Source organism: Aythya fuligula, chromosome Z (genome assembly GCF_009819795.1).
Source record: "Aythya fuligula isolate bAytFul2 chromosome Z, bAytFul2.pri, whole genome shotgun sequence".
NCBI classification, from domain to species: Eukaryota; Metazoa; Chordata; class Aves; order Anseriformes; family Anatidae; genus Aythya; species Aythya fuligula.
Window position 1 is genome coordinate 25,749,435 of NC_045593.1, and position 12,353 is coordinate 25,761,787.

The following is a 12,353-nucleotide window of genomic DNA, read 5'->3' on the forward strand; positions in this document are numbered from 1 at the left end:
CTACCATACTTCCTCAGGAAAATTTTATGAAGTTTAGAGTAAAGAATTAAACTATAGTAAGAATATATAGAAATATATAGAAAGTAAAGAATTAACTATAGTAACAACATAGTTATATAGCAGCAATAACTATATAGTTATATAACATAACTATATGCAAAAAAAATGCAAGATATATTCCCAAATCAATACAAAAATATAACAATCTACATAAAACACACTGTCAAGGAAAAGATTAAATTTAATTTTTGTTTCTTGATGGAAATCACATACCAGTGTTTTTTTTGTTTGTTTGTTTGTTTTGTTTTGTTTTGGCATATAATATGTCAGTTTCACTGTAAACTGAACATTTTATTAAGCACTGCTCTGTCTTAGGAGTACCACGGACTTGTGCTGATGAGATATTTGCATTTTTGGTGATGTACTGGAATTCCTACAGTGTTTTTGAGTATTTGTTTTGCACAGCTGCTGCACGTCTTGTTCCCACATTATCACACAAACAAAGAAAATGGACAGAGATCTACTTTAAATATCTCAAAATACAGCCAAGAGACAACAGCTGGGTACAGATCCATGGTACCAGAAGGAGACAAGGAGAAAATTAGAAATAGTAGTCATAAAACAAGTTATCTTAGCATTTCTATGTTATTGCAGGCATCCTAGCAAAATAATTTTAATAGTCAGGGGGTTGCTCTTGTGACACCTAAAATTGGCATGGCGAATGGTTAAATGTTGGGCGTCTTAATGTTTTGGTTGCAGCTCAACAGATAAGACAATCATCATCAGAACAAACATGGTGCTGCAATGATGACCAATGGTTGTCTTAAGAGGGGAGAGAATACAGTATTTGATTGGGGGACAGCGTTTTGTGGTAAAACAAAGTGAGCAAATGATCACAGGTGGCAGACAGATTCTACACATGTTTTCCAAAGGAAAGCAAGAAGTGTATGCTAAGACAAGAAGGAAATGCACTTACTAATATGCAAGACAAGTACAGTGGAAAAAGAAGTGTAATCATCTCAGTTTCATCATTAAACCCATGAATGCAGAAAAATGCCTCAGTTACTCTAATACACAATCTAGTTCACTTCCAGTGTATTAAATGCTGCAAGGAGATGGTGACAAACTTCACCTTAAATGCTAACGTAAGTTTTAGGAATGGTCATCACTAAATTTCTGTGCGTTGCCTCACCTCTCTCTTCTTTTCCAAACCCCTAACCTGTTGGTTGTCAGGGAAATCAACAGCACATCCATGGCTTCAACCTAATACAACATAAAAATAAAACCACAGTAGCTTTTCCATTGGTCATTGCTTTAAAAAACACCTTGATTGGATGTTGAAACATGACCTAGTCTGCCCTTCTCTCTCTGGCCTTATTTTAACAGTTATTAATGTTGCAGATATAGATTGTTTTCTTGTTTTGCAAGGTTCTCCACAAAAATTTATTTTTATTTTTATTTTATTTTTTAAATCTTTGGTCTGGTTCACAAGTAAAGCAGAAAAGGTTTCACTTCAATCCATTTGACTGCATGCTTGAATGGCATGCAAGTCATCTTCCTGGCCATTAAGACCATCTTCTATCAAAGTGCCAAACACAAGAGATGATTCAAGACTGTTCATATCTACTCGTTTTCCCTGGCTATCATCTAGCTTGTTTTACTGTTTTTTTTTTTTTTTTTTCTGATCTTTACATGATGTAGGGCACTGGCTTAAAAACTGTATAAAGAAGGCCCACATACAAACCTCTGTCAGCCCTAGTAAACAGTTCTGCAAAAGGGTAAAACAGCTTTTTTATGTGCACTGACTGTTTACAACACACCTTTCTGCTGTGTCTTTGGGAGAAACAGCACTCTTATATGTATTTCCTTCAGAGTCATTTCTAAGGTCTCACAACCAGACTGTGCCCATTCCCTAGCCTTGGTACAAAATCTGGGCAGACACATAAGCTGCACACTGCGAGGGCGTTTGCAGGGTAGGAGCTGGTATGTTTGCTTTGGACTGTTCTCCACCCCCGCTCCTACGTCCTGCAGCACCTGGGTCGTGATCTAATACAAACCACAACAGGTTTGTCCTCTAACACAAATGGTCATAAAGTCTAGGGTGAAATCTATTAAATGGTTTATGGCAAGTCATAGTCACAACAAAGGTCACCTCCCAGACAAAAAATACAGGCGATTTACTGGCTGGCGTAAGTTCAGTCCCAAATGACAGTTTGAAACATGCACCAGCATAGAATGAACATTGCTAAGAGAAACTCTGGTGACAATTGTTTTAACAAACTGAATTAACTTATCAGACAATTAAGGACACAATTAAGCACCAACAAATAGATATTTAAAATGTGGTGTTTAGTAGCTCTTTGCACTGCAGAGAAAGCTGTAGCTCTGTCTTCAAGCTGGAAAAAAAAAAAAAGATTAGCACACATTTTTAAAATGAGTGGATATGTGCAATCCTTGCACATATGTGTTCCACATAGGAAGTGAATTTTATATAAAGTATTTTCCCTTTAGTTAATGCATGACAAAGTCTTTATGAAAAGCTCTTCAGGTAGAAGTTTTACTTAAAGTCTGCTTTCTGTAGCACAGTTTGTCTCTTTACTAATGCTGGGACAAAATAACATCCACACCTAACTAGATAAAAAGAGGAATGTCAACCATGTTTCTAAACAAAAAACAAAACTATCCCCCTTCTTCTATGATGAATCTTCATTTAATTTATATCATAATAGCTAACACAGATACTGTGATATTTTGGCAAATCCAATTTATACAAGGCAAACCAATGCTGCCATAAACAGTGAATATTCTTAATTAATTATTTTCTTGACCATCTTACTGATGATGATCACAGTCTATGGAACATTTTTCCATGAAATGTTCCACATATTTATTTAGAAATTCCTTCAAAAATGAAGAAATTTGTTTGCTGAAGTCACCGTTATACAGTGTTTTATAAAAAAATCTTTATTTTGTATTATCAAACAGAAAGAAAATTTTAAAAGCTTTATAATATATATATATACACTATTTTTTGACCTCAGGAATGGCATATATCCCACATGTAGGTTTTTCTTTTTGTAGCCAAATATGAAAAGAAAAAAGAAGAAGAAACAAACAAAAACCAGAAAGGGTGACTGCTGACTAAATTTCTCTGTAATTTAGAGAGTTAACTGATCCAAGGCAAAAAGTTAGCTCAAATGAACTTTTAATGTTGCTCACAGGAGAAATATTAAAGACTAAGATGATATCATTTCCTATCATCTGAGAGCTCTAAAACACACTATAAGCTAAAAAATAACTCTTGGCATCCATCTGTTTATGGACACAGGAACAAGTTGTACAGAAACAGTAGCAACTATGGGTAAGAGCTGTTGCTTGCTAAGCCAAAGTTCAGTGTTCTTGTTGGAACATGTGATTTCTTGCATCTGTGACCTATAAAAGCACAGCTCTTTGATCTGTTGTGCAAAACCCAGTGAAACTCACCTGGTACCTAAACTTTACAATGGTGCTCTCAGCTGTGCCATATCAGAACTCGGCAGTTTTTAACATTCAGAGGCAGCTGTTTTACTTGCTAATGCACACACACACACTTGTACTGACAGGACATATAAAATAAATGATTTGATGTTAATGGAAATTTGAGCACCTTGTTTGCCAATTTAATTTACCCACAGGTCTCTTCAAAGGCACTCAGATAAACCAAAACACCAATTATCCATCTCACTGCCATTACACGAGTAAAATGAAAACATTATACTTAACAATGAGTTAATGCTGAACCTTAATTTCCTAATGCTGAACCTTAATTTCTTCACCCATTAACACTGAATTGACTGTATCAAGAAGCTGAAAGAACATCTTACCTGAATTGGATCTTGTGTCAGTCTCATGGGCCCAATTTGTACCTCTATAGCTGAAGCCTGCAAAGTAAGAGTAATAGAGATTTTTTTTTTTTTCCAGTCTGGTTCTTATCAAGGTAGCACTTTGCAAGCAAGAATGAAAGATCAGACATAGCCAGTAAGACTGTCAAAGGAAGGCCATATGACCAGCAGCCTTTATTTCATTGCTGTCAAGTGGTTAAATGTATCTTCAATTAACATATTTTACCAAACTCACAATTTTGTTCTATTTGCCCCTAAGTTAAACATTGTAGGGCTTTAAATAGGGAAAAATCTAAACAACTCTTCCTTTCTCCTCTTTCCCCAGATCAGAGCACCTTCATTAAAAAGGATTTGTATTATGTTTAAGACTATGGAGAAATATTTTTTTCAACCAAAAATGGCCTTATTAATTTAAATGTAAGCAGGCCTCCAAGGTTTTGTAACAGATATTTGGTAATAATATTTTACTTGTGTCAGTTAGAAAAAAGTGGCTTTTCATACAAGATAACATGTTTGGAATATAGATTTAAAATGGTTTTCCAGAACTATAGCTTTTAGTTTGTAGAAAAAACAAAACAAAACAAAACAAAACAAAACAAAACAAAAAAAAAAAAAAAAAAAAACAACAACACAACAGTACGTTGCTGTCACGTGAGTCACATCATTTTCAGAAGACTTGAGACCACACAGTAATTTAAAGCTATGGCAAGAAAGTCAGCAAACATTGGCTTTAGCTGCTTTGTTGCCATATTTCCTAAGAGTTGGACTACCTTCATACTTTCTGTGTACTGATATATTTCAATACACTCCTCCTATACACAGCTGATTTGTTTCACTTCAGATAATTAATTAAAGACTGTTGTCAGGCAACTGAACAATACCTGTGCTTTCCCACAGATGTATGTACTTAAGGAAAAGTCTTTGAACCCCTTAAAATATCACTCCTCTCACCCTACAGAAGATTACTTACAACTTCTCAGTCTCTGTAGGGACAGATTTTCTGTTTTCCTGATGCTAGCTACTCTACAAAACTGGTGTAGGTGAGTTAAAACAGTTGCCCTGCAGGTTACAAATTGGAACAAAAACCTAATTACAGGCATGTTCTCAGGACTTTCCTCAACTCCTAGGAATCCTGGACCCTTGTTTCTGCACCATTCTGTTCTGCATTGCTTGTTAGTTCAAGCCTTTTACCCGAGTATTTCCTTGTTCTTCAGTTTATTATTTTTCTAAAGGACCGTGGATAAATGTTCAACACGGATGATGTTTCTTCCTCAGAGAATACAATAGCGTGTTAATACTTAACACTGCCTGCGTATAAGACAGTGGAATTACATACAGATACAGCTGATATGTTGGACTTTCACTCATCTCCAAGTACTGATTCTTATGAGCCCAATGTACGTCAGAAGGCAGCAGCGGGCAGTACTCCAGAAAACTAAACCACAAAGCATGCCATGGTTTTCCAAAGCAAAAACTGCCTCCAGTATAAGCATAGTTAACCTCTCCCTTCCTCACACAAAAGCTTCACTTCCCACTTGATCTCCTGCCATATTGGAAGGCAACATTATGTAAGTAGGGGTTATCACAATATCGGCCATGAACTAATGAATGAGGTTACAGAAACAGAATTCTCCCCAAACTCCCAACTGTTCTTTCCTCCCTCCAGAAATAAAATAAAAAAAAAAAAAAAAAAGTGTGTCACAGGTTAAACCACAACACACATTCACATTCCAGTGGTATTATATGGGAAACTTTTAAATATATAAATATATTTTTAATATTGAATTACTTTGATTTAGATAAGTGTTTTTTAAGTCGTCTCACTTGAAGAATCTCTAGTGAGCTGAATAATAACAGGTACACAATGGGCTTGGGTCTATATCACTTCAAAAGCTTATTTTTTAAAATGCACAACTCCAACAGTTCCCAAATGTATTGATCAAGAGCCTGGGATTCTTCACAAAGGATGCTTAGGACACCAATATCATTTTTTTAAATCCATTTATTAATGCTACTTATGAATTGACATTGTAAATTACTGTTTTCTGCTTTGCTACCACTTCAGGGGTAATCCAGCTTTCGTTACCCAGTTTTGTGTCCAAGATGGAATAACTATGCCTAATAGATAGATCTATGCAGGCTAGTCCGTCTGACTCTGGGATTTCTTTTCTTCATATCTCTTAACATGGGTATTTAAAATGCCAAAATAAAAATCCATGCAATTGTGACTTGGGACTTCTCCCTGTGCTACATCCATGTCAGCATCATAAATAGAAAATACTTGGATGGACGGACCTGAAAATCAAGGAGTCCTATTTTTTTCTCCACCCCCACTTCAGTATTTTAGCATGTTCCTGTCTTTGCTAATGATAGGAAAGCTTCCTGAGGATTAGAAAATCCGAGATTCCCAATATAGGTGAACTTGTCACAGTCCTGCTCCATGCAGACATGATTTACTTCCAACCACTACCACAGAGGGATGCAGAAATGGTGCTGCTCTATCTAGATTGACATCTATAACCTTTAAGCCATTCCTTATACCAAACATAGAAACAGAGGGGACCCTCAGATGAAGAATGGTAATGATCCCGAGCATAGGAAGGATTAATGAACCTTCACCTTAGATAGAGCAGAGTATGTCTTCCTTTCTGGACTTTCTTTTCTGAGTTCTGAGTTTTGTTCTACAAGCTCACTCAACCCCCCAGATTTGTATGCCTGAATTGCTTTTGGTACAAATGACTAGCTCACTTTTGTCTTTCAAAATACAGCTAGAGGAGGCAGCAGGAATGTAACATGAGTGCCTAGCCTTTGTAAAGTAGCACACATCTCTCCTGGGCCTGAAAGAACTTATTTAACAACTTTCTAACTCCCAGAAGAGTCTGACCATGTGGATGTTGCATACATGTATTAACGATTCCACGACCATAGACCATACCTCCGCTCATTTCCTGGCTTAAGTGAGTATCTTATTGCTGATGATTTCCAATTTAAATAAATCTCTCATTATTTTATTGACTGGCAGGAAGGACTACTAATAGACTTGCAACCTAAATCAATTAGTACAGAATTTCATGACAAACTTTCCTGGTAAAACATGTGGAGCCTGTTTCCAAGGAGGTCAGTGAAAAAAATCCAAATTTCAGAAGCAAAGAAATTATAAATCAGCTATCTCAGAATGACAAGAGCTTAAAAACAGTGAAGAAATTTTTGTTCTAACATTTTAAACAGTTCAATATTTTTTTCCAGTATGATTATCACCTCCTAGGTAACCTCCAGAGGAACCAACTATTAATCAAAGAATTATATTAAACAAAGAATTAAAGAAAGTCAATGGTATTTTCTTAAATCCTTTCTTTTCATGTAAATTAGTGATCATCAATTACCTTACTATCATAGCAGTACCATTAAGCAAAATGGACAGACCACTTTACTAAAGGTCCATCCTTTTATATCACCACTACAAAAATCTTTACCTCTCATGTGACTGAAGACCAACAGCCCCTGCAGTTTATGAATCATCAATAATTAAAAACACAACTACCGTAAAGATAAAAACTAATTAGCACATTAAAATCTTCTTGGATAATTATTCATTGTTCCAGAGAAACAACAGCAGCTGGAGCCAGCCAAGCTGTGAAGCATATTTGTTGGGAGTCCAGTCTCCTGGAAAGGCATGGGATGCACTGCTTGAGATGCTCTATATCATCAAACAGACACTAGGGGCTGCTGACACTGTTTGTGTCCTGAAGGTACTACCCACTACGTCTTCTTCCACTTTTACTTACTGACAGTCGTTATCAGCCACTGGACCTACTTGCATACTGATACAGCCCTTCCCTCACATCTCATTTTCACACCTCTGTCCCTTTGGTTTCTAATGAGTTACTCAACTGACCTCTCTTTCAGGCCTAGCTCTTACCACATGACTTCAACCCTCTGTCTCCATCTCCCCTTCATCAGGGCTCCTTTACATTTCTTTCCAGCTCACTTCCCATCCATATCTCTGGTGAGGTTTGATAGCTCAGCCTGTCTTTTGGCTTTTACCATTTCCATAATCTGTTATACCACTATTTTCAATCTTTTTTTTTTTTTTTTTTTTTTTTTTTTTTTTTTTTTTTTTTTTTTTTTTTCCCCCATGTCCAAACACTGGCCCTGAAAAGGATTACAATCAAATGTGACCTCTGCACTGGTCTCATCTTTAAATTCTCTCAGAGGCTTGAATTCCCTTAAGAGACAGAGGGGCAGCCAGGTCCTCTCCTGCTTTTCACCAGTGTTATGTATCTCTCTTCTTTCTCTTCTTTTATCTGTCTGTTCTTTAGAAGAACTACATCCTAAATTTTCTTCTATTATCGTTATTATTTTTTCAAATCTTTTTTTTTTTTTTTTTTTTTTTTTTTTTTTTTTTTCCTGTAGTTTAGGCTACTCTTTCTCTGTTTGGACTCTCTCATGTGCTTCCTTTATGAGCTTCAACTGTTACAGGGGATATTACTTGACCTGCAGAGCAATTTATGTGGATTGAAGTAGGAGCAAACTTACAGGAGAAAAATGAAGAGCTGTTTTCACTAAGATGTTGCCTCTGATTCAAGAAGTCCCTTAATCATAAGCTGGCAATGGCTGGGAGAATAAACAGGATAGATCACAACATGTTCCTCCCAGGGTTCCTGCTGCTGTAGATTTGGTCCTGAGCTAGATGATTTTTGTCATGACCTCCATGGCTTTCCCAAGCACCATTCTTCCCTGATTCATTCATTCAATCAGTTGCCTCAGTTAATTTCCTTTTCCCACCAACACAGTTGCTACCTCTGTTGTTACGTTCCCCACAGCCTTTCAGAGTGCTCCCACTTGACTTTTTATTCTTCCTTTTCTGTGGCTTCCAGTTGATTAGCGGCTTGGCTTCCCCAGGTGCTTACACCCTGCACTTCCTTGGCTCCCACTAGAGGGCTGCAAAACCGCTCCGCTCCACAACCTGCCTTCCTCAGTGCCAGCCAGCTGCCACCTTTCCACGGAGTCCAGAGGAGCATTAAATGTTTGGATTGCACAACCCTAAGGTTAATGGTAAGGTCATGCCACTTTATTAAGAGAAGATAATGACCAAACACATATAGTACTTAGAAGAAATTAGGTTTTATCCTTGTTGACTTAGCTGATTAGCCACTTCAAACTGCAAACTCTACAGGCATCCATAAGAGATGCTAATGGCTGACATCAGTATGTCATGAACAGCTTTTTCAGTGTTAAGCAGCAGATACACAGAAACTGTTAAAAAAAAAAAAAAGAAATAAAAATCATACACATTTTGTACAGCTAATCTATTAATAACATATATGACATAACCTTTGCATAAGTCACAAATATTTGCAAAAACAGCAAGCATCAACTTTTCATGATGTATTTGAAACCAAGAAACCAAGGCTACTGTATACCCACAATCTATCAATAACCCATTCACAGGCTTCTGCTTGTGGCAATGCTGTGGAAATAACTGGATGTATGCCATAGTTTTTGTTGGTATAGATCAATGACTACAAATTCATGCATCTACTGCAATGACCACTAAATTGTCCAGGCTTTCATTTCAGCATAAAGAGACTCACATGCCTTTCCTTCCTCAGCTATTTTGAGCTCAGCTTCTCTTTGAGCTCCACTCAAGCAGAAATCTCTTAACTGTCTCTCTTTAGAGTCAAAGGTCAGCAGTACTCCACAGTCCTCTTTGAAGCCCACATCTGCTGCCTTTCACACCACTGTCACTGTATTGCTTGAAATCTAGTCCTACCCTGGCTTTCAGAAATCTCCACTACCCTAAGACCCTTTCTGCTTTTCTCTCCACCTCACAGAAGGTCCTCCCTCTAACTCTGGCAAAGAGTCTCAGGCTGTTTTTGCCTCCATACATATCACTGCAGGGATCGTACCTTAAAAATACTGACCAAAAGGTCCATTTATCTGGAATAGAAAACATAGATTTTCTCCTTTTCCCTGATCACAAGAAAGGAAAAAATCTTCAAAAACACAGCTCCTTGTAATTGTAAACCCTTCTACTTCTTACCACCCCATCCTTCACCCTATCTTTGCCCTTTGCTTGGGATGTCAGACAGTGGAGTCTACCAGTAAGTTTGCAAATTTACAGGTTTTCATGATCTTTGTGTTTTGACAATGCCCCCAAACAACAACAGAAAGTAACCCAAAAAGCAATGTCCCTAAATGCTAGACTGTTTGTAGATTTCACAAGGTTACAATAATGTCTCACTCCTCTCATCTCTGGCTCTGTTAACACTCTGTCACAACTGCAGGATACTCTGTTGAAGGCAGCAATACGATTTACAGTTTGTGTTGTGTGGTGCTTCAACAATGGTGTCTTGGTCTTTCACACAGATAATATAAGGATAACAGCAGATATTTATGGCTGTATTTTTTTGCTTTGTTGAAAAACAAACACACCCAGAGTCAGTATATGCCAAAAAAAAAAAAAAAAAAAAAAAAGGTTTTATTGTAACATCTTTTTTTGGTGGAGGTTTATTTCTTCAAATAGTATCTGCATATTTGGATTCTTCACTGAAATTTATTATCCCAATTTATGCTTTTTCAGTCCAAGGAAATGTTAATGCAATTTATAGTTAAAAAAAAAAAAAAAGGCAAAACCCATATTCACATATATTTGGTATAGAGCATTAAGGATGGAAGACACAACCAACTTTTTTCAAACATAGATATACTAAAACTCTATACTAAAGCCCTGAATATTTACAAAAGTGGTATTTCCCATGGTTTCTGTTATCAGTTCAGCTCTTATTACTACAGAAAATACAATCAGAGCCTCTTTAAGAGAATTTGTGAATTTTTTGGAAACAATCTCCTTTTTTATTCACATTTGTTCATTTCCACATTGCAGCAAATGGGATCTTTCTGCTTGAAATTCAGGTCTGTTTTTTTGTTCCCAAAACTTTTACATTCAGAAGAGTGTTGCTAGCAGGTCAAAGGAGGTGATCCTCCCCCTTTATTCAGCCCTGGTGAGGCCACACCTGGAGTGTTGTGTCCAGTTCTGGGCTGCCCAGCACAAGAAGGACATGGAGCTACTGGAGTGAGTTCAGAGGAGGGCTATGAAGACGATGAGAGGACTGAAGCACCTGTCATATGAGAACAGGCTGAGAGAGCCGGGCCTGTTTAGCCTGGAAAAGAGAAGGCTGAGGGGAAACCTCATCAATGTGTATAAATAGCTGAGGGAAGGGTGCCAAGAGGATGGAGCACAGACTGAAGCACAGGAGGTTCTGGCTGAACATGAGAGGGCATTTCTATACTGTGAGGCTGACAGAGCACTGGCACAGGTTGCCCAGAGAGGCTGTGGAGTCCCCATCTCTGGAGACGTTCAAAACCTGCCTGGATGCCATCCTGTGCCTTGTACTTTAGGCAATCCTATTTGGCAGTGGGGTTGGACCATGCTGCCTCTAGAAGTCCCTTCCAACCTCAGCCATCCTCTGATTCTTTTGGTTAGATTGCATAATGCCACTTGTTTTTAAGACGGTGTTATTTAAAATGTAGTACCTCCTATAACTTAATGCTATATAAAAAAAAACAACATATCAACACCTGTTTTACAATATACTCCATGAAAAGTAGTATTAAACAGTTTCACAACACAACACTAACATAAGCATAGTTTTTTACTATTAATTTAGCTCTTATTTAGGAGGCCTGAGAACTAAGGCAACTTAGTTTTAATTCACATAGTGTAGCGTTTCATGCATCTAATGATTTAATCATATAAAGCTTATCTGTAAGTCAGGAACATTTTACTGTGCAGTTTTGAACATACTCTTCACATATATGCAAGCACTCATGATCCACAATATATTGACCTCTTACAGACACTATATATGATTTTATTGATAAGCCACAGAGCTCAAAATTTCCTTAGTTAAAAAAATAAAAATAAAAAAATGCATATTTTACTTACTTAGCTATCATGCATACAACTATTCAGTGACAAGTGGGGCAAATCGTCAGCTCGGGACTCCACAAACTGAGGCATACAACATTAAAAAACTTCAGTACCCAGGCAATAAAATGAGACCCAAATCCACAAAGACAGGTAGGTCTGGCAGGCTCTCTCTTAGTCTCATGCATCCTGCTCAAATACAGAGAACATGAATGTGCAGCTGGTTCTCCTGCTTTCCCAACACAAGCATAACTAGGGTGAAGCCCTCTCAATGCCTCCTATTAAAAACTCTTCCCTTCCATGACCACTCTTCTAGGATACACAGCATGTCTTTCACTGCATCCTCTCCCTCACCCATGATCCTTGCATTCCTTTTTCGCAGTGACCTGTGCCTGAACAGAGACCTTAAGCACTGCCTAACTTTCTCTCTCACCTCCCTCTCACCTTGCCTTGTAGGTGAGCACTCATCTCAAAGAGAGGAATTTGAAATGTTTAAGCTAGGCTGGGCACTGGCTACCATATACCAGATACACCAGCCCGCT

At 37.5% G+C, this 12,353-nt stretch overlaps 1 protein-coding gene across 1 annotated transcript in view; it reads right to left on the reverse strand.

Moving 5' to 3' along the window:
* The window catches only part of PDE8B (phosphodiesterase 8B), an 87,521-nt gene that overhangs the window by 40,038 nt on the left and 35,130 nt on the right, over window positions 1-12,353 (reverse strand). The window contains exon 2 of the mRNA XM_032205988.1: window positions 3,864-3,920. Coding sequence (XP_032061879.1) covers window positions 3,864-3,890 — 27 coding nt within the window. The 5' untranslated portion in view covers window positions 3,891-3,920. The remainder of the gene's footprint in view (window positions 1-3,863; window positions 3,921-12,353) is intronic.